This window comes from Manacus candei, unplaced genomic scaffold (assembly GCF_025592945.1).
Source record: "Manacus candei isolate 608988 ecotype Guabito, Panama unplaced genomic scaffold, ASM2559294v1 h1tg000014l, whole genome shotgun sequence".
NCBI lineage: Eukaryota > Metazoa > Chordata > Aves > Passeriformes > Pipridae > Manacus > Manacus candei.
The window spans coordinates 31,865,273-31,891,827 of record NW_026138062.1 but is presented as its reverse complement, the minus strand read 5'-3'; the positions used below and the strand labels follow the sequence as shown (position 1 = coordinate 31,891,827).

The 26,555-nt window shown below is 40.9% G+C and overlaps 1 protein-coding gene across 10 annotated transcripts in view; it reads right to left on the bottom strand.

Annotated features, from left to right (window-relative positions):
- STARD13 (StAR related lipid transfer domain containing 13) overlaps window positions 1-26,555 on the bottom strand; it is a 292,627-nt gene that overhangs the window by 25,655 nt on the left and 240,417 nt on the right. For all 10 annotated transcript variants that reach the window (XM_051778837.1, XM_051778838.1, XM_051778835.1 and 7 more), the window contains 3 exons: window positions 12,876-12,947; window positions 10,741-10,822; window positions 2,973-3,036 (listed from right to left, as the gene is read on the bottom strand). In XM_051778837.1, the coding sequence (XP_051634797.1) occupies window positions 2,973-3,036; window positions 10,741-10,822; window positions 12,876-12,947 (218 nt within the window). The remainder of the gene's footprint in view (window positions 1-2,972; window positions 3,037-10,740; window positions 10,823-12,875; window positions 12,948-26,555) is intronic.

The window sequence follows — 26,555 nt, the reverse complement described above, 5'->3', positions numbered from 1 at the left end:
AAGAAGAGAGCATAGAGCAGGAGACAGAAATAAACATAAATTCAGTGGCAAATATACTTTAAATCAAAAGTTTTGAGGGTTGTGTTTTTTTTTTTTCTTTTGAGAAAGCAGAGATGAACAGAAATGAATACTGATAGTAAACAAGTTTTGCCTCTAACCACAACAAAGACGACATTCTGCTCAAGAACCACTTAGAAAATACAGAGAATTTCTGCTGATAAAATTTGCAGCTCAATTAAATAAAGGTTTAGTTTCAGGGCTTTTTAATTGGTAAAGAAACATGTTTGTGTTTCATCAGAAGCAAAATCAGACAAATATGAAATATATGCATGCCAAAATACTGCCATGGTGACTCACTACAAATTCAGCTGCACTGTGAGTCCTGTGACATAATGTGCTTTTCTTTTGATGGAATCGGTAAAAATTCTGGAAGCCATGAACATCCTGAATGACCCACTGTTCTTGTCAGATATCTGAATGCCCTGACAAATGAAACCATCCAAAAAAAAAATGTTGAGAGCACTTAGCCAAACCACATGTCACCAGCTATGGGGATAGTGGATCAAGAGAAAGTCTGAAAGAATGATTCATCTGACACAGGCGGAGCAGACATTTTGGAGCAGTGACTGTATACTTCTACTGACCTAAGGTGAAATCAAGTGCATGGCTTTGTAGCATATTCAAAAGTCCAGTTAATACCATTATGTTTGGGAAGATGAGAAGAGCCAAGTTTCTTTAGGAGTGACTGGTAACATTTGCCAAAGAGAAAGAGGTTTTGATTCACAGATTTGTCACAGTTGATTTAAAATAGTACAGCTTTTTGACTAAGAGTGTACTTGCCTGATATACAGAGGGATACTAACAAAAGGCAAAAAGTGGGTTTATTTGCAATGGAATTCTGCCACATTTTTCCATCTGGGGGCAGGAATTCTCATAAATCGACAGCTGCAGAAGGCAGTTAATCCAAAGGCTAATCTCTGTCTGTCCAAATTGCTTATGGACAAATTTGCAACACATACATGAGGATTTCTGTATGCATCTCAGTGAAGCCAAGGAGAAGACAGCAGCCCACAGTGGGAATGGTTTGGGTGGGAGAGTGGGCAGTGGGGAACATTCATGCTGTGCTGGTTTTCACAGTAACCTTGCCTGGCAGCTTGCTTGCCATATTTTGATGAATCACTCAAGCAGCTGTGCTAGTCCTGTGCAAACCCGTTATGCTGAAGCTCCAAAGCAAGCTGATTTTGCATTTCATTGTTCAGATCACCATACAGACTATTAGGAAAGGCAGTATCTACATCAAAAGATTTATTTGGTTCAGTGTTCAATTTCAGACCCAATTTCTGGCTTTTACACTTGCATTTACATTTCCTCCTGTCAGCAGGCTCTCCTTCCTCTTCTTTTACCCACATTCTCATCTACTTTCAGTTGTTCTGTATTTGTGGACTCAAGTCTCCTTCAACCCCTCTTTCTCTATATTTTTCTTTGCTCTGCTTCTCCGTGGTCTCATGCAGGTATGGACCCAACTACTTTCCGTCCCCCTGAAAGAGTACCAAGTACAGTAATCTCTCTTCCATCATAAATCAATGGTCATCTGCAAGGAGTGCAGCTGAGGGCTTTGATTCATTCTGAACAGGGAGCAGTGGCAGTAAAAAATTAATAAAAAACAAAGATAACAAAAAAATCCTCCACTTTTAACATAACACAATCAAACACAGAAGCAAGCAAGCATACAAACCTCACACCAAACCTAAAACACTTGTTAAAGAGAAGAAAGGACAGGAATGTAAACAAATTTTCCAGGGGACAATCAGGGTTCACGAATATGTTACTATTTTGTAATTCTGTCTCTTGTGCAGCTCCAGTACCTGTGTTTGAACATAACTACATGAGCTAGTGAACACAAACCAGACACTTTTCCAAGCAGGTCAACACATAATTGAGTTAGTTTTTCTTGGGGGACCTCAGCCTCTTCCTATAGCATCTGCCTGCCCAAGACATAAAGTTCTTGTGTAGTCAGGGGATTTTACTAATCTTTTCTAAGGTATGATGTAGGTGTTTGATGTGGAAAGTGCTGACGCTTACCAAAGACAAGAAAAACCCAAGACAAGAAAAACTCCTGATGCAGTGAAGTCCCTGCAGCTCCAGTGAAGGGACAAAATACAAGCTGAAGAGGCTAGTACATAGAGGAACAAATGGGCATATGCCAAAGGCAGCATATCCAGACATCAAAACCATTTTCTATTCAAGTTCCCTCAAAGACTGAGTAGAGTATGACTGGACTGAATTTGCAAAGACACCAAAAATGCAGCCCTCAGAGGAAGTTGTTAAAAGGCACTAGACAAACACTCTACAAAGCAAGAACAGAGTCGACAACTACCATTGTACACCTCTGAAGGGCTTGGGGGAAATTGTGACCAGAAAATCAAACGTTCAACAGTTAATGCTGGACATGTTACAAAACTCTCAAAATCAACAGGCAGTTTCTCCAGTCCTTGCTGAAACCCTTTAAGCTGAAATAATTCCCATGTTACACAGGAACTTCTAAGGATGACAGAGTTTATTTTCATATTCTTAACTGGGAAGAAGTCAGTACAAGAAATAAAGAATAGCTATTATTTTCATCTGAGCATTCCATTTGTTTCTGAGCAGGATTTTCCATTATGTATTCACACGGAATTTACAAACAAGTCACTCTAACGAAACTGCACTGTCTTTTCACCCACTAACTTGAATTGCATGCATGTAGAGTTCAAGTACTGTGTGGACCTTTTTAATACACATAGTATTATTCCTGCTATATTAGTCACAGTTTCTATTTTATTTATAATTTCAAGATTCAGCAATTCACATTATCATGCATCCAGATAACACTGACACACATGTTCAAAGTCAAATATACTTAACTTACTTTTAAGAACATTTCTGACTTCAAGGCTAAATCAGGGCAGTCACATTTCATGAAATTTCCTTACCTTTTTTCTTAGGAAGTTCACATCGAGTTTCATTGAGGCGCACTTGTTTAGTGTGTTCAGTCGTCTACAGGGCAAAGAAAATTCAAAAGATTAGCAGTCTCTGATTACAGGGCATTTCTTTATGCAAGTTAAAAACCTTTTCTCTTATCTGACTGTAGGGTGCCAACTGCATACAATAGGCTTCAGAAATGATACTGGTCATATATTCCAGCTATAAGACCACTGCATCACCGTCACTTTACCTGATAGCCAGATTTTATAGATTGCTTTTTAACTCATAGACATTTACACACCTAGCACAGGAAACAAATACTTTTGTTGGCTGGGGAAATGACAAGGAAGTGAGTTGCCATATGCAGGACTGTAATATAATTGGTCTAAACTGTGGATTTCAAAGCAGTGAAAGACCAAAGGAAAAAAAAACAATGATACAGTTTCTCACTTTTGGCAGTTGGCATCTCTCTAAAAAGCTGACATCAAGAACTTTTAGCAGGTACCTAAATGTTTCTCTAAACCCAGTAGTTTCTTTCCCATATCTGTGGAACTTAGAGACAGGTTAACACACCCAACATGTAACAAATCTAATATCTTTAACTAAATATTTTTAGTTATTTTTGACCACGTTCATATTGCTGTTACCAGCATCTCCAGAAGGCATCTGCTTCTTAAACCCAAAACTATCCTGTGATAACAGTGGGTTGAAATGACAATTTCTCTGTGCGAGTGTGCCCATGTGCAAGGACAGACAGAGGACAAGAAAACATGCTCTTTCAATAGAGAACCTACCATGCTAATGATAATGGATTTGTTTTTTTTTAATACTTAAAGATCTTGATCTATGAAACCACCCAAATTCTAAAAGCAGAGGCTCAGAGTTAAATATGTCCGACTTTGAAAATTTTCCAGATCTAGGACTGAATTTCAAAATTAAGCAAGGTAGAGTGAGAGATCCATGTGCCCACAACACTCTTCTGTAAGCTGCCTGCATCTCCTGTGTCTTTATAGCAAGACCTGCTACTGCTGCTTTTGGGTCTCAAGACAAGACCGCAAATCTCCAGAACTGATAACATATGAAATATATGTGATAAGTTACAAGGACATGTGAAAAAAGTATCACATCAGTAATATAATAACAACATAAGAACATTATGAAAGTAACATATTCCTGCCCAGAACTTCTAATATTAAAAATCCTTTCAAATTGCCACCACTAACAAAGAAAAAGCCCATCCAGTGTTGATCTTTCTTTAAAAAAAAAATCCCTCACAAAATATCATCTTCTTATTTGCAGATCAAATACTACTCCCTAATTCAAGCCAATAAATCTGTTATGCCATATCAGAAAAGTCCTGTGCTCATAGTATTAATTTGAGTATAATGCATTCACAAGCACACCCTGCATGCATGATAGCAATGTTCCTGAAATAAATTTCAGGGTATGTGGCTCTGTAGTTATATCTTCAGCCTTCTGCCCAGAAATCTTCTTCATCTGTTATTGCAAAACTTATCTTTTGCCCAAGCATGGAATTTCTCAACCCAAAGTGGCATTTTCTTGGGGCCCTGGGTCTGAGAAATGTTCAGTGCTTCTTTTGAGAACAAAACATTTAAATTTCCTTATCAGTATCAATTCCAAATACATAGAGGCAGAGACAGATTTTCAAAGGACTCCAGCCCAACTTTCTATCCCTGGGGACAGCTTCCTCTGAGCAGTGAACCGGAGGCTAATAGTGGACTCCCTGCACCTCTTCATTAGCTGGCCTGTGCTGAAGGGACAAGTCTGTAGCCACATTTCCACACTGACATGCCACTGTGTGCTGCTTAAGTACTTGTAGCTCTATGTATGAATCAAGCTGCTGCTATGCCCTCACACCTTAACATGGTGAGTGGGGAATGACTCCTTGTTTCCTTGACCTAAATGTGTCCTGCAAGGCTGACCAGGAGACAGACGTCAGCTAAATTCATGCCCAGAGGTTCAGAAACTCTGAGAAACCCTTGCCTCCTTTCCAGTTGCTCATCAACACTGAAAACCAAGCCATCAACTGCACCTCCCTTGCGTTCATGATAACAGGCACTGAAGAAACTCTTCTGAGAAAGAGGGCTTTCTCCACAGCAGCCCTTGGCAGGTGATCTCTGCAACTGCTTCCTCAATAGTTCACAAAACCCCCTCTATACTTATTGCCTATTTGCAGTTGTTAGGGAGAAGATGTAGAAGAAAATATTTTCAATACAGTGACCAGTGCTCCTTCCATTCACTATGGCGTCGCTTGCCTTCCAGAAACTAAGGAGCAAGTCATGCACTTCAGGAGCTGGAAGATGAGGAGGCAACAGCCCATGACATATCCTTCACCCTGTATACAGCCCACAGCAGAAAGTGTGGTGGCATTTCTATTAAGAGAGGCTACTTCTGCAGCACAGAAAGCTGCAGAAAAAACATGATCAGACCCACAAGACCATCCAAAGCCATCATTTTTCCACTAATGGCATCCAAAAGAGAAATTGTTTCAACAGGGATTAATAGGTCATCTCTATAAAAATTAATATCTTTACTTAAACTAGAGACTTGGGAAGCCACTCTGTTGTCCTGTCTGCTTTATAATCTGGCTTTGCTACAAACAACTTGCTTCATCAAAAACAAAGTTACTTTTTACTGGGTGACAGGGACTCAACCCCAGGTTTTAAATTCACCCCTCTATGAAACATCGGTATGCTTTCTGGGGCTCTTCCAGTGCTGTGGAAAGATTTGCCAGTGAAATTAGAGAACTAATGATCATATTTGTGAGCTTGTCTGGTCCTAACAACTCAAATCAAAGCCAGTCTGTTTCAACTTCTTTTGCCTTGTTGATGGCAGAAAGCTTTTCTCATCACTTTAAAGCTGTCAGATGACTGACAGTCAAGTCCTCAGCAAGTCTTTAGAAAAGCAAAAAACCAGAAGTTTCTGGCTAAAAAGGCTGTCAGTGACACCCCAGCCGAACTGAGAGAAGCTCTACACTTTTATGCTACTGCTTCAAAACATGGGAAAAGACTGCCTGTTTGTATTGTTAGCAAAACACAAAGTCTGGACTTGAGAAAAGAAAGGAAAAAACACATAAAATAAACACAAGAGAGGTGGTTACATAAAACCCAAATAATCTAGGATGTATTTGAATGCTTGTCTGGAAATCTCTGCAGTATTCAGGGGAAGTGTTTCAGCGATGTTAATTTTATTTCCTCTCCAGAAGATCACAGGTAAACACTGCCTTGGTGGTTTAACACATCTCTATGGTGAGACATCTATGTTGGAAAGTGACCTGTGAAGCAATTCTTAAAAGACCAGCAGAGATATTCAGGTGCCCAAAGAGATGTTTCTGGTGTTGTTTTAGATCCCCTAGAATATCAAGCCCAGTTTCAGCTGCTGTAGGTACCTTGGTCCAGTCAACACATGGAGAAGTCTGGGCTACCTGAGGAGATCTACGACAACCTGGTGTCAAAGGCAACAGGTCTTCAGGGCTCTGCATACCATCTCCAGTGCTGTAATTATCAACCCATATGATGGAAGTTCTTCGGAATCAGGAAATCTCTGATTTTTGCATCCTTTACAGCACTGAGCAGAGTTTACAAATAAATACAAGCTTGTAAGAAGGCAAGATCTGGCCGGTTGGAAAACCTTGTGGGGGATCTGTTGTCCTGCTTAAAGAGAAATCCAAGTAATAGGGAGACAACTCTAAAGTGAGTTGTAGTTCCAGGGGAAACCCTGGAACTGTTCTGCAGCTGCTTCCAAGCAGGTGCTTGGGAATGCAGCCAGGGGCACTGGTCAGTCATGCAAGGGGAGGCATCATGGGGAGGGCTAGCATGGACAGCACAGTGTCTCTACTTCAGCAGATCTGCAAATGTCCTTTCGTATGGATTGTGACCAGGAAAACACACCATATGGTTCTGAAAATGCCTCTCTGAGGGAACTACAAGATTATTTCTTTGCTTTTTTGTTATTCCTAGCCAAGTTTAGGTGCTGCATACACATGTCCCTATCTGGGTTCTTCTGGTGCTGTGTACTTTGGGAAGAGGACATCCAGCTCCTCACGCTGGACTCTTAAGACCTCACCTAGCTGAAGTCTTAACACAATATAAGGGTCCTCCCAGTACCACTAAGGCTCGCAAAGTGTGCAAAGCTCACACTGGCATGTCCCTGCTCCACAAGTTTTGTGCATGAAGAGAATATATTAGTTTCCAGTCCTGCCATGGCTGCCACTGAGGAAGTTACCTTATAGGCCACATGCTCACATTAGGTGAGTGATCTCTCCTGGAAGTCTGTGTGAGCCATTCAGAGCAGGGCTTTCTGTCCCACAAGTGGAAAACCAGACTTATGCCCTAACAGCACTTAGAGCAATATAAACTTGGCACTGGTACTGACTGTACAACCACCCTTTCAGAATTCTAATGGTAGGATGTCCCATCCCGTACAACAACCTTTGGGTTGTTTACAAGCTATCTAAGAGCCAACAGCTATGGAAGAAAAGCTGCTGACTGCTTGGCACAGTTTAAATTTTAAACCTTGGTTTAGGGGGCTATGCATCAGACCGCTACATACTTGGTCTTGATGTTCTTAGTCACTGTATTTATGTGAATACAAAAAGTACAACATGGCTTGGCTTTTCCTTCTCACCTGCCTATCACAGCGGCCACAAAATTTCCCAGAGCAGAGTTGGTTACTTGCTGTTTTGGAAATGACACAGAGATCCAGCTATAAAATTTTCATGCCCAATTATTATTTTGGCAGGCTGACAGCATTTGCTTGCAGATTGCCTGGCAATTCTCTATTGTTCATTACTCAATAAAATCTGAGTGGAATCTCTAGATAAATATGCCTCTAACCCAAAGGCCTCAGATTTTGGTTTTTACCCTGCCAAATTTTCAATTATATTGGAAACAGCAGGGATGTTATAATATCTCAAAAAGGTCACTGAAATCCTTTACAACAGGGAGTCTTAGTCCTTCTGACTAAAATACTACCAGCTGCCTTAAAAAGAAAAGGTTCCTCCTCATTTGTGCCTCCTGTTGTCTTGTATACTGCAATGCCATAAGAAAACTGATTATAAAATGAGATTGAAAGTCTGATTTAAACCCATAAGAGCAGAGAAATTTAGTGTTTATGCTATTACCATTCAGAGCTAAAACTGCTCAAACTTATTATCCATTCTGGCATTCCAGCTGCAAAATTATCTTCCAAATAAAAATGAGAAACCCATTTTGTTCAGCACTATGGGCTGAACGCACTGTTAATCAGCATGATAGCTTGGTCATGCATAGCTTTGAGGGCAGTTTTGAATGTTTGAAGAATGGAAGTTTTACTGCCAACTGGGGATCTGTGTATACAGAAATAATAACCAACCTTTTTTTAACTTTCTGTTTCATCAAAGTCCATCACGGTCTGCAGCTCTCATATGATATACTGGCATGCGCCTTGTAGTAACACCATCACAGAGCAGAGCAAGGGTAGAAAACTGGCCACACTGGTCAGCTGAGCTGTGAAGATTTCCAATACACTGGAAAACTATGAAGATGTTGGTTTGATAGCTAATACAGTGACAAAGCTAGTATGAGTGGGTAGCAGCTGACACTGTTTACTTTTATTGATGAACCTGAATCTTGGTATTTGGTACAATGGCTTTTTACAGGTCGCTTTCAGCTAAAGGTTTGAAGCTGATGAGTTACATCAAATTAAATATCTGCAAGCTGAAAACATAACCTGTATATAATACTTGTATTTCTAATCTTATAAGGTGCTATTCCTTTTTTTGGATCTAAACTGTTTAAAAACTCCCAACAAAAATTCAAGTCAACAGGTGTTGTCTTCTGAACAAATTACAGAAAAAGTTACTAGACAGTCATAAACCCCTTTATCTTTGAATAAAATAGTTTGGAAATATCTGTGTCTATGCTTTTCTCTATAGGTCTCAGCAGTATCACTTGATTTAGGTTAATGTAAAGTATTTTGTCACGAGTGCATCTATGCAGCTGCTAGTCAATTTTCCAAAATCTCATATTTTAATAAAAGAGAAAAACCCCCACACCCAACCACTCTCTAGCTACTCAGCTTATAAAAAAAAAATCTCACAAATATATCAATGTAGTGTAACTGTAGGTGTATCTGCGAGTCTACAGAGAGGCTGCAGAAACAAGAGATGAGAGCTGTTCCCACTTCTAGCTGTGTAGGTGTTGGATGCCTGGTGACCATGGTAGTACCACCACTACAAATTACTCCAGGGAAGAAAGACTAAGGGAGAGTCACAGAGCTATATAATGACTACACCTCACTGTTTGCTCTCACAAGAAAGAGACAGGAACAGACATCATGCTTGGATTTTTGAATGGTCCTTCAACTTTGTGGGAAAGGGCAGAGGAGAAGAGATGTCAACCTTCTATCAGTACCACTTTCCAGTTCCCAAGCTGTAGCAAGGTACGCCTTCCATCATTCCAGACTGAAGCAGGGGGATGTACATGTGTATGGGAAGGAGGTTTCTTAGGCATGGGCGTAGTAATCTTTCTCACCAAGCAGACAGAAGAGAAGTGGATCAAGTCTGCAGTTATTCTGCTCTCTGGCATCTGTGAGAGCAAGCACTGAAACATCCAATTATTTCAAACTGATTTGTCTTCAGACACATAGGTTGAGACACAGAGAAAGAGAATATTCTGTTCCTCATAACCATAAGAGACAACATGAGAGGCAATACGTCTCACTTGCAGCAGGGGAATTTTGGGAAAGCAATCTGACAGCTATGCCCAGTAATTACCTGGATCCTCCAGGAAGGAGGGCATGGAGAGATGGACTAGATGAAGTCTCTTCCAGCCCTATTTTCTGTGATTCTCAGAAACCCTATCTGCATTCCTCCATCACAGACTCATTAATCCCTGCAATGCACAGTACTACGTGGAACAGCACACCATCTCTGATGACTTTAGCCACAGTTGCAGAAGGAGAAATAAGAGTCTTGTCCAATTATCTTGATGTTGGTGTTGTGAAAGTTTCCGTAACATGTAATAAAGGCTGCTTGCTTAAGGACCAGATGCTCCTTTGTCCCTACTTGAAGAGGAGAGGAGCAGAACCCAGTTTGAGCTGAGTACAGGAGAAAGAAGAGGGGAACAATGCCTCTGCAATGTGGTTTTGCAAAACTGCCACAGAACTGCTGTGTCTTGAGTCCTGGGAGACAGTACTTGAGCAATACAATACGGTATATTCATCACAGGCAGAGTATAAAAAGCAAGATAAACAGCAAACACAGGCCCCCTGGGAGGTGCAAACCAGGGAACAGTTGTAGTAGCTGTAGTACTGGGGGGTTCTTGTCCCACTTCTCTTACTGGTGCCAAAAGAGAGCACCAAGGGAATCACAGCAGCAGGAAAACCACATCTGCTGCCAGAGAAAAGGGCTTGCTGAATTCTATGCAATAAAGTTTCATCTCTTCTGCTGCGCTTGGATATGAGTTATTAATGTGTGACTCAAATGTGACTCTCACTTATTCAGGGTTTGCTTGCACTACTGCTAGTTCTTAAAAAGCAGCTGTTTCAAATCCATTGGATTTGGGTCTTCTCAAATCGTGTGATGCTTTCTATGAGTGTAGTGGGTGTCCTACTACAGGATTCTCCATAAAAGAAATTAATTTAGAATGCTGGCATTATACATATCATCACTTAATTCACCTGGACAAGCAAACATCTCTGTTGCTGCTATGCTAACAATGACAAATCAGCTCATGCTTTTAAATTATCAGAAAAGACACTTTAGATGTTCTTTACCTGCAAAGAGGTTCTACAAGGTCCTTGTCAAGAAAATCATGATCTTTCTTTACTGCAGCAATGTCAATGGGAAACTGGGAGTCTATAAAAGGAGACACAATATTAAGATGACTGCTTGGTATTAAAATGAAAATATAGTCTACACCTAAATTGCTTTGCATGTGCTTCCTCACTGAAATCTATCTAGTATGACCAATTTCCCTCCGCTCTGGTTCCCTTTCAGCTGTATCTGTGATTCTTTTAGCCACTTCATTTTTTTCTTCTATTAAAGGTATAGTTGAATGTCTAGTGCACCAGAATGAGGGCAAAATTATTTCATTTTGGCTTAAAAAAATACTCAATTGTTAGCTGTTCATTCTAGTCCCTTGAACAAATGAATGAGATCCAGGAATTACACACTTTCTTTATCCACATGAGCAACAAGGTTCTTCATTCCCACCACAGTGACTTAATGAGTTATTTGCTAGACAGACTTTGCCCCAAACCCGGAAATGTTCTGTGCTTTTCGCTTTTAATACGGATCCCAATAACTATTATTTCAGACAGGGGGTTACTCAAATAACAGACAAAAAAAAAAGAGTTGAATTATAACCCCCAATATTAGCTAAAAAGCCAGAATAGCGTGCTGGAAGCTGACATTTTTAATGTGAAGTGACATGGCTGCAACACATTAGTGGGCTCTATAATGGTGGACTTGTTCCAGTGCTGTGGTTGCTCTCCAGACTGCTCTGCCATGCTTAGGTACCACAGCAGGATGCTGGGATACAGGAACTTCAGCCAGCATTTTCAGACATTAGTGCTTAACACTGACATAATAGATGCTTGCAGAAAGCACCTTGTTTTCAGAGACTCAGACTGTCTAGAGCACATATTGATTGCATAGGAACTGCTGGAGCCCAGCAGAGGTTGTTTTTTGGAGAGAACATCCCTTTGAGTTCAGCAGGCAGCAGGCTCTCCTTTCTCTGGGGGAGTCGGTATCTGAGATACTCTGATCAGAAGGCAGACACAAAAGTACTACTGGCTACCCAGGGACTGTGGTAGTTACATATTTATGTTTGTTTTGGTCTGGCAGGCTTATTAGTCTTAGTTGGATTTAACTGAGCGTGCCTGCGTCCTGTGGAGCCACCTGAGAATCTCTGCATGCTGCTCCTGGTCCCCAGGCACCTGAGCAGCTCACCAGGACCCAGCACCTGAGCTGTGATGGACGTCAGCTGGCCATCAGAAGCCATGGACGTGTCCTTGGCATCATGCTCCCCACCACCCTCAGCCTCACACAAGGGCATGGATGGTGTTCGAGCCGGCTCTCTGCAGAGCTGGCTCTGACCCATGAGGTTTCTTGGCCATCATTCCATGAGTGGAGCCATGCTGCCTCCAACTCAAGCCGACCCTGGAAGGTGTCCAGGGCTGTTTGGCGGAGCTGTACTTTGGCTAGTAAGCCTGAGTGGGATGGAGCTGGCTCTGTGTTTCTGACAGAATATGCAGTTTGGGAAAAGCTAGGATCAGCTGCAGTTTCCTTCTCAGCATTGAGATAGGGAGAGCAGGAAAACCCAGCTCCACTTCCCAAACCACTCCTGAACACAGCAGTAGCACAATCACTTGCTCTGCCCTTGGGGACATTACTTCCCTGGGCACAAACTTTACAGCTAGGAAGGGGACACCACCATTCACAGTGACTTAGCACTGAAATATTGGTTTTTCTTACTTTGCAAAAATGAAGTGCAGCTCAGATTATTCACTTTTGGTAACTTTGCAGAGTTTTCAATCTTATTTTCAGCAAGATCAAAATTTGCAATAACTTTCAGTGTTTTCATCTTATTTTAGACACGGTTCAGGAAGTTTTAAAAAAATAGACTCATGTTTTTGGATATTTTGTACTTGTTCTTGTTAATCTTTGAGGTTTACACAAACTATGTCCCTCTTTTTTCCCTTTTTTTTTTTTTTTAACTTCCCATGGCTATGAGGGCAGGAATCTTACTTTTCTTCATGCACTGGTATGACTCTAGCAGCTGAGGTTTTGTGAAGCACCCAGCCATGACCATAACTCAGTTAAATGTAGTGTTGGCTGACTCCAAGCTTTCCTGGCAAGGGTTCAGTGCACTTTCAGTACTGCATACAGAGGCGAAAAACTTACTTACTCTCATAGAACTGAGCATATTGGGGAAATCCAGCTGCACGTAACCAGTCACACGCTTCCTTTGCTTCGATTTCTGAGCAAAAAGAGAAAAGAGAAAAAAAGATGACATTTCATTATTTTGAATTAGAAGTTCTTTTATTACAAATAAATAACAAAGAGACTTGGTAGTATCTATTTGTTACTTAAAGAACTGTCATCACTCTGAAGTATTTCTTTATAGCATCAGAAGAGAGTCCCTCAAAGAAATCTGCCTGTCTCCGCAGGACCCTGCGGTGCATGTAGCCACTTGGTGACTGGGATGAAGTGTTAACCATTTCCTCCTAAGCAGGAGAAGTTGCTTAGCCAGGTTTGTGGTCCTGGGATCTACCCTCCCTCAAGGGTAAGTTGTTGGTGAGAGGTGAAGATGGAGTAGGGTGAAAATGGGGTGACCGGGAGCATGCACTGCATTTTTTCCTGTTCTGACATTTCTTGCGGAGCGAAATGCCACATGAAATCCACTGAAAGCTCTGCCAGGAGAACCTCAGTGCAGGTGCCATGATACTGAAGGGAAAGTCACACAGGTAGCATGTGCTTTCATACCTTTAGCCATCTGAACTCCATTATGTGGACTCCCTCCATATAGAGAGTCAGTTAATTTCAAAGGATGATTCATTTCACCTTAGTGTCTGAAATAGGTGGAATAAATCAAACACCGAAAATGCTTTCCTCTTGTGACTGCTAATGGAGGAAGAATAAACAGCCACAGGTATGCCTGCAGAAGTAAATAAAATAGACACAGGCAATAGCTTCAAGCACTGCTGTTGGCAGAAGGTACCTCAACTTCTACCGAGCTCCATGGGCTCATTTTGGGGAAAATAGTGTGCTGGGTCCAGCTCTGCCCAGACCCACATTGCCTGCATGTGCAGCTGCTCCCAGAGCAACTAGAGGAACAACTGAAAATAGAGGCTCATCCACATAAATGGAAAACCTGAGAAACATGGAAAATCCGGGAAACATCTCCTTGCTGTCCAAATCTAGATCAGGATGTACCACTTGAAGAGTTTCGGTTTACAAGATTGAAGTCAAATCATGTATCTGCACCTCTTACACTTGGAAAACACAAAGAAATAGAGTGTGCAGGTGTTGAAGAAAGTAGACATTTTACGTTGCTTATTAATCAACCTGAGTGAACCAGTCAAGGGTTTTGGCACATATGTGGTTCTAAAATCCAGACAGCCATAACACAACCCCCTGAATATAAAGCACGCAATGGAACTGGAAAAAAATAATCAGGCTCTGTTGCTCTTTTGCATATTCTGCCTTGCATGCAAAAAAAGTTCCAGTTGTAAACAAGTTTTCTGCTAAAATGCATTTTTATAGATAGGAGATACTGGCATGAACTTTTGCCTATGTAATTCTGTTCAGATCACTCATCATACCCTGAATGACTTTACCCACTGAAGCTCACTGTAAAATTTGCTTTGAACATACTCTGCAGTGTGTGACCCACACACCTTTCTGATCCCCTACATAATGAGTCACACCAGCAAATTTTGTAGCAGAAATCAAAATTCAGAATACAATGTCTATGTATCAAAAGTCTGATTTCCCAAAGATGATTAGACAGCCAGTAACAGCTCTGCAATGATCGCAATCATTAGCAGTGCTGAAAAGGATTTAGGTCTTAATTTGCTTTGACATTAGCTCATGTCAAGGCCAAAAAAAGGAGTACGAAAGTACATTCAGTTCTTGACACTGCACAAAAGAATAAGCAGCTTTCCTAAAACGTGGCTCTCACTACTGCACATTTGTGTGCTGAAAGCACATCTCTAGTATGTTCCAGTTAGCCTATTTCTATTAAATGCTTGGAAAAAAGACAAATCTTTATACTTTTTTCTTTTGCTTAATTCAGTCTCATGAAACACAGATGAATCAATTCCATTTCAAAATGTATTTTACAACTGAGAACAGCTGTATGTACATTCTAGCTTCATCTGGCCTGGAAACACAACTGACAGAGGCTGTGGGTGATGGAGAATGCTACCATTTAATGCTCTTATATGCTTATCATATTTCAGTGGTTTTTTGTAGTTGGCTGCTCAGAGGAGCTCGCTGAGGAGTATTACTGCAGCCCAAATGAGACCTAAAAAATCTGATTGCAATGGGTGAGTAATAGCGGGGAATAACCAAGAAAATATTTCTTAATTTTTTCTGGGGTTTTTAGTTTTTTGTGGTGGTTTTGGTTTGTGTGGTTTTGTTGTGTTTGAGTTTTTTTGTATGACGCTGTTTATAACACACTGTATTCAGTCAAATATCACTGACTAACTTCTGCCTTCAAAACTTTGACTACATCTCCTCAATGAAGGCATCTATGGAGAGTATTCTCATTTTCTCAATGACTACTTCAGACTCAGCCTTGAGTAAGATTTGCTAAGCTTCTAGGATACTGGGTCTCAAGACAAGTATCAGTGCCCAGTTCCCTCCCATCTCTCTCTTTTTGGTCTTATTCAGAGGACAGCAGAAGGGGAGAAGTGCAATATGCTGCTGGCACAAGCAAAAATATGACTTCTCTCATACAAGTGTATTTCCACTTGCTAAAGGCACCTGTTCCAGTTCCCCTCTTGGTCACTCCTAGTTTAGGTGAAAAGGCACAACCAAGGATTCACTCCTCAGCAGACACCAAAGGTGATTTCTACTATCTTGCCCTGGGCATGTAATCCAAGTTATAGTTCTGAATGGAATACAGATGCTTTTATTACTGGATATTGCAATGTTTGAAAAATAATTTGAGATGCTAAGTTTAACCTTCTTTTTCTGTGCCCATACTCTAATATCTGTTTTTTCTTACTTGCTAGTTAAACATCAGTTCAGACTTTGAGAAGAGACGTGTACAGCACCAAAAAGACCTCACTGAAGTTGTAGGGCTGTAGAAATACTTCTGGCAGTGTTGGGCCAATCCTGTTCCCATGTCCAGGCTAATCAGGGGTCTGATCCCGCCTGCAGCAGCTGCACTGTCTTGGTACAACACTGAAGGATGCAGAAAACTATACGTGTTCACAGGTGGCTCCAAGGCAGCTTGTCAACAGCACAGAGAAGGGCTGTCATGCTGAGAAGGGTGATTTTAGACAGGGTATGGCATAAGGCTGGCAGGAGCCACAGCTCCTCCCAGAAACATGTGAGCCACAACACACCCACAAGCAGCATCTCCCTTGGCAGGATCAAAAGGCTGCTTGCCCCAACACACATGATGGTGGGTTTGCCCTTATGCACTACTACTCTGCTCTGCTCTGTTGATGGAAAAAAAATCAGGGATAATTTACCTACTGCTTTCCACTTGCTTGGGCAGCAGTTAATTACAATCATTAATTATTAAGGCTAGATAATAATTCAGTCACAAATACTGACAACCATTGCACTGTCTCACAGAACTCGAATTCTAAGGGATTTTTTCAGTTTTTAGCTGAAGCTTGGTAGAAAACAGATTTCTCTTTTCCATTTCATTTTCCCACTGGTAGTGAGTTATAATTGAGATTCACATGCGCAAAAGCCCTCTAGCCACATTTTGAGGATGATCTCCTCATGGCCTCCATATTCCCCTCATCTACCAGCTTTCCCAAGAGGTATGTCCAAAGTCCATTGCACACAGACGTTCATAGAATCATAGAATTACAGAATCAGCTGGGTTGGAAGGGACCTTCGAGATCATCAAGTCCAACCCTTGATCCACTGCCGCCGCGGTTACTAGACCATGGCTCTAAGTGCCACATCCAGTCTCTTTTTAAAAATCTCCAGGGACGGAGAATCCACTACTTACGTTGCTGCTGTTCTTTCTCACATCTTGCCCCAGAGGCCCCCCAGAAGTTCCCTCTGCTTCACCAAAACCTTTCAGTGCCCATAGTGACTAAAAACCTTGTCACATACCTCTTTTATCCACTAAAACATCTTGGGTTTTCCTCTTTTCCCCCCATAGGACTGTCTCTTAATCTTTCCTCCTAGAGTTGTTCCACTGTGTATTAAATTAAATGTTTATCAGACACTGATATCGTAGCCCAAAGCATGTATTGTGCAGTGGAGATTGAAGTGCAAATCTCTGACCCATTTTTAAAATTTATTTAGAGCAAAATGAGGAGACAGGTTCACCTAGGAAATGTGACAGATGTCCAGAGCACAGCTGGGACTTTTCTTTGAGTTTATCTCTACTATTAAGCAGGTTTGAGCTTGTCTCCTACAAACAGTGCTCTGGCTATTCTGAGGCTAATATGGATATAGTTGCTTGCCATCTTTCCCTCTCTTCCAACACTTCCTCTGGCTCTCCACAAACTGCTCTGATCGTGCCCAACTTCAGATTAAGACTAGCAGCCAGATGCCACCAAAGGGGACATCCTTGCCCCACCTACCCAATGCCAGCTGGCTCCTTCTCCTGCTTCCTTTTCTGCCACACCAGCTCCTGGCTAACCCTTCAGAGATCTCACTCAACCCCCTAAGCTGGTAGAAAACTAACTCCCCAAAACTGAGAATGGTCTGCTGTTGGATTAGCAAACTGACACAAATCCTCTAAGGGTCCTGTTTAGTTCACATTAGCTCCATTTTAACAAGCCCCAAAAAAACCAAACCACCAGAGCACTCCTTCCTCACATGAAAGAGCACAGGACAACTGTCTCAAGCTGTTTGGAGAAAAGTGCTCCGTCAAGAGGAAATCATGTAAGTAATTGAATTCTCTAGCTTCAGATGTTATCACCATCCACAAATATCAATGAAATGCTACAGTCCTTTCCCTTTTCCTGTCTAGATATCAGCATGTCATCTTATTTGTGCCTTTCTGCCACTATTCCTCTGTCTCTTCTATCTTTTGTTTTGGTGTTTCTCCCCTTTTTTTTTTTTTTAGATTCAGATACCCCTTTGCACAATGCAGTGAAAGAAACAGCAACTAGAATAAAAAAGGTATATAATTACCCCATCTACTGAGTTTATGGCAACTTTATGTGATAACTTTATTATTTATCTGTCTGTAACAAATCACTATTTATGCTTACTTTTTTATTCCCCCTATATTGTTCACCACTTAAATCTAATTTACTAGACTCAGATAAAATACCTAAGGGTATTAGAGAAAATGATTAATCAATTAATTGGAAAGGAATTTTACTGCGCCACATCACTGAGCTCCAGTGTCTATCCCAAGTCAGTCTGTAAAGCAGAAGAGGTCTCACCCTTGCAAGTCTTTGGGAGTAGAGTTAACAGCTTGGTGACAGCTCACAGGTTTGAAGGTGGTTAGTCTGGTGTTATTACCCAAAAGTTACATTAACTTTTCCTCCTTCAAGAGGACGAAAAATGTTGTGATGAGAGTTTGTGCTGCATCTTCCACAACAACAACCACCTGGAATTTTAGGGTCAGTTTGGAGGCTCAGCTCATCCCAAGGCTGAATAAAATCTTTTACTCTCAGGAGCTGCTGTGGACCTCTGTGAAATGTAAACCAGAGAATACTTCTGGGGAGGAAACACTGATCATGTCTTAGACCTGAGGCATGCTCAAGGCAGCTGTGGACACTGTGTGGGACAGCTTCAGCCTTGTCTCACTGGTCCTGGTTTATGAACCTTTCAAGTCATCAACAAGCAATGTCACCGCCCTGATGTCTTCCCAGAAGGGCACTCATAAGGGAAGATGGGATCTTTAGGAAAGTTCAGTTCAGGCTGAGGCTGTTTGAGAACAGCTCCAGTGCGTTTCAGCTTCTTCATGCAGCCCAGTCTGAGATACTTTAATGGCTGCCATTACTCTCCTGCCCCTATATCTCACAGTTTTTAGGATACTTATCTGTGTAACTCCTATTCTTATTTTACAGATGGGGATTAAAAGCACTTCAGAAGTACACGAGCAGGCTCAAGGTAAGGATAGTGGGAAATAGCTGCTTGTCTGTTTTATCTGCCTGTAAAAATATGGCTACATCACTCCTCTGTTACTAATACCCTTAGAAATCTGGCCTGGACAGCCCAAATTCCAAATTTCTGATACTTATATGCATCATTCTACCATTACTCAGCTACTATGTAACACTAAAGGCTGATATGTTTCCATTGGATGTCTTTTGTAAAGCTTCTTCAGAGATAAGAAATTAGATTACAGTAGGGTATAAAGGTGCTAAATTGGAAATAACAGGAAAATATTTGTAAATACGAGAAAAGATTACTTTTCAAGGTCACACAGGAAATTCACAGCAAAACAAGAGCTCACTTCTGAGCAACCTGATGTAGTGAAAGGTGTCCCTGTCCACATCAGGGGGGTGGAACTAGATAATCTTTCAGGTCACTTCCAACCCAAGCCATTCTATGATTCTATGATCTACAGCTTACATGGAGCGGGTTAATACCTTAACTACTAGATTATCATCTCGCTTTGCTACTGCAAGCAGGTTGGTGTAGGTCATGGAAAAATAAAAAACTTGTCATATTCCCTCCGTAAAAAGCCCCATACAATTTAATAAAGACAGATGCAATTTTCAGCAACCTTTCATGTTGCATTGTACTCACAAGAATTCTTAAAAGAGGAAATTCTAAAGCTTTACTTGTAGGGTGGTATACATTTTTGTGCAGAGGACAGTAGTGTCTCTTAAGTTACTCAGTCTTTTAGCATAATTTGCTGAGAACTCCATTTCAGGGAATGATTTTAGGTAGAGGTCTAATCGTTTACCCCATTCTCTTCCACTCTGTAGGACTTCTTCAGAATAATTCCAGTAATACCACAATGGCAATTGTACCATGTAGCCATAAAATTACACTTTATAGTACAAATATATAATAAATAAAATAAACCATAAGCATACAATGAATTTATGATTTTACTACACTATGATGCATAGTCTTCAATAAATCCTGATAATAAGGTTTTCAAAAGTGGAATTTCATTGGAGTTATTTTGTGTCATGCCACATAGTTACTATTAGAAACAAGATTATGTTTTGCAAGGAAGGAACAAATAAAACTGTCAAAGTGTTATTTTAATAGTCCTTAACTTTTTGCGGAATATTGTGGTACTAGTAATAATATGATAAAATATAGACCTTTTAAATTACTGTGGCTGAATATAATTCAAATATCAATAGAAAAAGATTCTTTCAAGTTCATGAGTAGTTTCTTTATGTGTAATTCTTTACACTTGGTGAATAATAGTCAGATGATGTCCATTCATGCTCTGACTTCTTAGAAAGGTTGAAAGGTTGAAAGTGAGAAGCATGATTATTTATGGGCATGAAAAAAAATCTCATAAGCTGAAATATTAAAAGATTGGGAGAGCAGATGAATAAAGAAGGGTTATGATAAAAGGGTATAAAATCAGGGGTAATACAAAAAGAGGAAATTGGGAACTTTGATTCACTATACACACAGGACAAGGACAAGGAGAATAATAAAAAGGGAGGAATGCAAAAGAAGGAAGGTAATCTGAACTGACAGAGGATTTTTTAAAAATACAATCTATAACATTAATTACCAAAGGACACTAGGATCAGGAGATGAGTGTGCTCAAAACTGAGATGGTGTCTATTACCACCACAGATTTGGAAAAGAATTCTCCAGAATGGAATAAATGAACTAAAGACAGTGTTATGAGAATACTTTTTCTCCATTAGATGATCCCATATACAGCTCTTCCTTCTGAGCTACTGACATTTCTATTACTCAGACATAGCTATGACTATATAAAATGTTTCTTTCAATGACTACAATGATTCTTTTGTTTCCTACTACAACCAAATTCTGCACAGCCCAGCTGGGAAACTTCTTGTCAGTCTTTTATCTTGAGCAAGGCTACATTTCCTAAGAAGAAAGGTGTGTTCTTCCAGCAAGGAGTTAGGAACCTAAGTCCCCCTTGGGTGAAAGGATTATGCTAGGAAAGGATTATGAATCCCTTTCCCAAATTAATGGGATGCTGGTAAAACTGGTAGACCTGAAATTTATAGCAGGTTCATCAGGCACAAAACTTTACAGATCTCAGAATAGTTGTCTGTATTAATATTTTTTACATGTAGATATCATCAGAACTAGGTATACAACAAAATGAGTTCCCTCATGCTAATAACAAGAAGGTGGCAGTGCAAATAGGAACGGAGAAATTACAGTTTGCAGTGTAGGAGAGACCTTGGTACCACGTGCTACACTCCACACGTGCTTTAGGCTGAGAGGTGACTCACAGGGGCCATCGAAGCAGCCAGCACACCAAGCCAGCAGGGATGTAGGGACACAGTAAGGACCTTAGGAGTAAAAAATATCCTGAGGAACTCCTAGTTCAGAGTAATTAGCCAACTTACCAGGCAACCATCACTGTTCCTAGGAGTCTAGCACAAAATCAACTCCCTAGGGAATTCTCCCATTATGTAGAGTTCCAAGGAACTCCCTCTGGTACAGGGTGTACAGCACACTCAGGCACCTAGCCATAAGAACGCAATGAAATTTGGATACCAAGCAGTCTTAACATTTGAAAGTTTCAGACATAACATTAATAACACTGAAAAGATGTTTAATAGAACCAACTGATGCTGAAAATCCCATCATAGAATAGAATCATAGAATCGATTGGGTTGGAAAAGACCTCCGAGATCATCGAGTCCAACCCTTGGTCCAAATCCAGTCCATTTACTAGATCATGGTACTCAGTGCCACGTCCAATCTGCGTTTAAAAATCTCCAGGGATGGTGAATCCACCACCTCTCTGGGCAGCCCATTCCAATGCCTGATTACTCTCTCCGTAAAGAATTTTCTCCTGATATCCAACTTAAATTTCCCCTGGCGGAGCTTAAGCCCGTGCCCCCTTGTCCTATTGCTGAGTGCCTGAGAGAAGAGACCAACCCCCACCTGGCTAGAACTTCCCTTCAGGTAGTTATAGACGGTGATGAGGTCACCTCTGAGCCTCCTCTTCTCCAGGCTGAACAACCCCAGCTCCCTCAGCCTCTCCCCATAGGACTTATACTCCAGTCCCTTCACCAGCCTTGTTGCTCTTCTCTGGACCCGCTCCAGCACCTCAATATCCTTTCTGAACTGAGGGGCCCAGAACTGAACACAATACTCAAGGTGTGGCCTCACCAACGCAGAGTACAGGGGAAGGATCACCTCCCTGGTCCTGCTGGCCACGTTATTTTTGATACAGGACAAGATCTCATTGGCCTTCTTGGCCACCTGGGCACACTGTTGGCTCATGTTGAGCCTCCTGTCAATTAGTACCCCCAGGTCCCTTTCTACCTGGCTGCTTTCCAGCCACTCTGTCCCCAGCCTGTAGCACTGCATGGGGTTGTTGTGGCCAAAGTGCAGGACCCGGCACTTGGCTTTATTGAACTTCATCCCACTGGAATCAGCCCATCTCTCAAGTCTATCCAGATCCCTCTGCAGAGCCCTCCTGCCTTCCAGCAGGTCGACACTCCCTCCCAATTTGGTGTCATCTGCAAATTTGCTGATGATAGACTCAATCCCCTCATCTAAATCATCAATAAAGATGTTAAACAGGACTGGACCCAACACAGACCCTGGGGAACACCACTAGCGACCGGCCGCCAGCTGGATGCAGCCCCGTTCACCAGCACTCTCTGGGCCCGACCCTCCAGCCAGTTCCTAATCCAGGAGAGGATACATTTGTCCAAGCCATGGGCTGCCAGCTTTTCCAAGAGTATATTATGGGAGACAGTGTCAAAGGCCTTGCTGAAGTCCAGATAGACCACATCCACAGCCTTCCCCTCATCCACCATCCATGTTATATGGCTCAGTTATGTGGTAAAACCAAGAAATCCAGGTCTTCAAGTGTCCTCTTGAGATTTGTTGTTGCTCCTTATCATCATAATTTCTATTTACTGCTTGTTTCCCTTTCTCCTTCTCTTTCCATGTCTTCCACTCTGAAGTCACTTAAAACCAACTCTCTTCCATTCATTTCTCTGACATCTCTGCTACCCGCTGTCCCACATGTCCACTCAGTTTATACAACTTTACTCCATGCAAGGTTGTTTCCCATTGTTTAGCCATGTTCCTTTCAAATTCCTGAAACAGGATTTTAAATCCCCCCTAACCCAAAAAAGCTCTCCCTATCTTCAAGTATCACTTCGAAAACACTTTTCTTAGCTTACAATGCAGCACTTTGTGATGACACAATAAAACAATAGCTTGCAACCCACAACTCATCTTGAGGAACTTTAAACTGTTATAAAAACTGAAGAGAAAGTTATATATAGGGATCACTTCATCCCTGGGTGAAATGCAGCTGCATTAGGATGAAATGTGGCAGCTGCACAGAAGAATGCTGTAGCAGTTTATGACAAGAAACAAGGAGAATATTTTATCCAGCTGCAACTACTAACAGGATTTATGAGATAGATAAAATTCACATTATATATATATATATATAGGGAGCTGACAAGGACATCAGGCTCTCCTCCATTTAGTCTTGGGAAAACTACTCTGGTATTGCTAATGGACAGAAGTGATTAAGAGCTTGGTTCCCTTCACATCCTCCTTCCCCATTAGGATTTATATTCCTTTTCTTGCCTTCTGACAGCCCCCATGAGTCTTGGCTTAGTATAGACTTGGAGAAAAGAGTACCACCCATCCATTCTCCAGTACCATGCTGCCCTTCCCAGCTATTTGGCCTGTCACTCAAAACCTGAGAACTGCTGACTTGAGAATTAACAGAACTTTGATACGTGAACACTGTATGCCCACTGAAAAATATGTTTGGATAAAGATCTGGAAAATGTGAGTCTTTAAGGACTCTAGTATAAAATATATGGTATTTTTAATGTGGAAGGAACATTATCAAACAGGTAGATCCCATCCCTTAGGATCTATTTCAAAACTTCTGGTGATTCAGAGTCACTATGGACAAATTTTCAAAATAGACTCTCATTTTACAAGTTTCTGGTTTTGGGTTCTCAAGAGATCTAGGTGGCATCTAAACTTCTACGTATTATGGCCTGAAGACCAAAACAGCTTCTGAGCTTAAATTGAAAAGAGACATGTTGCATCCAGCTGTATTTAGAAAACCTCCAAGTGTACGCTTACTTGCCACCCAGATGTGCTATAAAGCAATTTTTGCAACCTACTGTTGATAGTTCCATAGCTAGTAGATATTATGAAAAAGTAGTCATTGAACCATTGTAGCTGTTTGTACCTCTTCATGTTGTACATTCCTGTTCAGCCTTGGGAAGGGGTCAGTCTTGGTGGAATCTCATCTATAACTATACATACCTGAAGGGAGAGTGCAAAGAAGACAGAACCAGGATGTTCTCAGATATGCCCCGTGACAGTCAATGGGCACCCAATGAAACACAGAAACACTTCTCTGAACATCATGAAACACTTTTTCCCTCTAAGGGTGACTGAGCACTGGTACATGTTGCTCAGGGAGGCGGTGGAGGCTTCATCCCTGGAGATATTCAAAACCATCTGGACACACTTCTAGGCACTTGCCTGTAGGTGGTCTTGCTTGAGTAGGGGGGTTGGACAAGATGACCTCCTACCTCAACCACTCTGTGATTCTATAACTATTTCAGGAAATGTGTAAAACTAACCCTGAACTGACCCAACAGTAAGAAAGAAAATATCTCCATCAGCAACATCATACTTTTCTTAGCGAAGAATTTCAGCTTCCTTGCTGTATGCTCCTCTACAGCCCTTTTCATCTTGAGGAAAATTAGCACTGTTGATTTTGGGACCCAGAGAGTCATGGGAAGGGCATGCATAACACCAGGGAGAGGAGTAGATAATAGGAAGTATATATGTATCAATTTCAACTGTACCACTACTGGAAACTTGCCATAACTTTATAAGTGTTATTATCTTTGTAGCTGGGTTAACTCTTTGATTAGATTGCTAATACTTTAATCACTAGAGCAGTAAATTCTTCAGTCTGTACACAAGGTATGTTTCTTCACTGCACATAAATTGCACAAGATGTTTTGTCTGGTACTCTGCCCTTGAGATCTGGTTTGAATTTGGATGCAGCAGATGGACTCCACTACATGCAGCTTGTAGCTACCCCCTGTCCTTGCAAGGTTTTGAAAAATGTCATCTCTTGCAAGGCAGGGGAGATTTGCAGACAGCCTGAACTCAAGCAGCATACAAGATATTAAAGGTCTCTGGAGTGGCCTGACATTCAGAGGGCTCCCAAGAGGATGTAGTGCTGGTCTGAGCATTAGTTTCAATTCTCATGGGTACTCATAACTCCAATTAAAGACAGAGATTCAATGTCTCTGGAAGGCAGGGTTTTCAAGCTCAGTGTCCTAAACTGGAGGTCAAATTTCAGACTTCAATGCCTTGCTTAGATTTTCCATAATACCCAATGTGGTTTGCATGTGTGCGGTACTGAAATTAATTGGTCAGACAGTAATTGGAGCTCGTCAGATGAAAGGCACTATGGAATGCAGGAGAATGCTTCATGTTATAATTTGAGTGAAAACGTAAACAATACCCCAAAAGATAGATGCTGTCATCGTAAACTTTCTCTCTGAATTATGCAGATAAGTAGAACAAAACATATCTCCTTATCAACATATTAATTATTCTTTGATTATGCCCTTCATGTTCTGTAGATGTTTAAATTACATGTGGGCAATCAGATATACATCAGAGAAACTCTACCCATCTGAGGTGGTCTTCATGCTGTGAATTTATATTAAACACTGAACATTAATATGAAAGTAACTCTCCTTGGAGATAGCACTTTGATGTATTAATAAAAAGATTTCTCAGTTCTTGTTTATCATAAATTAAGATTAAAACACTTTCTTTTGGAGTTCTGTGTGAGATGAGTAATTTGTAGTGCAAGAAACATTGATAAGATACAGCACATACAGCAGAGTTCAAGTATTGAAGACTGAGTTCCAAATCCATGGCTTGTGCACAGTGAATGTAATGCAAAGTGCTGAGCTCCCACCTGGTATTATCAGTATTATCTGCCATTATCAGCTGATCAACACTCCAAGCAGATCTGTCTTTAGATCCCACTGTTTCCTTATTAGTTCTTTTCATGAAAGGGCCTATTGAGAAAGATGTCCCCTGTATTTCTTCCAAAAAAATTGAACCCTGAACAGCAGAACGTCACTTATTCACACAATTTGTAAGAAGCTGTCATCTACACACATTCCAGTAACAGGAGGGCTGACATTATCCTAAAAGTACAGGCAAAAGCTGTACCTACAGACCCAGATGTCTTATTTTTTTATTCACAACCATATTGTAATTATTATTACATATTGTAATTATTATCATTGAAGTATATCAACATTATTAACATTTCATCATGCCTCGAGACCATAGTGAAAAATCATTTATAAAATGAAGGTTAAGATTACTTGTGGATAGCTACTATTTTATTATTATTATTTCTGAGAGGATCAAACACCCGTATCTGTTTAATGCTTTTATCCAGCTGCTGTTTACTACAAGAACATTACTAATGAGAGCTGCCAGGATGTCTTTTATGACTGTATGAAGAAATGAGAAATCAGCAAATTATTACTAAACACAAATTATTATTTTCTTTAACTGGATATTCTGAACTTGGTCTATCTTCCTTTTTGGGGTTGGATTGATCAATCCTATGTCAGTGTCAGATGCGATGTGATAAGCTGGCTCTGCCATGAGCAGGGATTGGGCCAGATGACCTCCACTGTTTGATGGTTCCACTACTTTTAAAAATTATTTAACTGACAGAAGAAATAGCATGTACTTC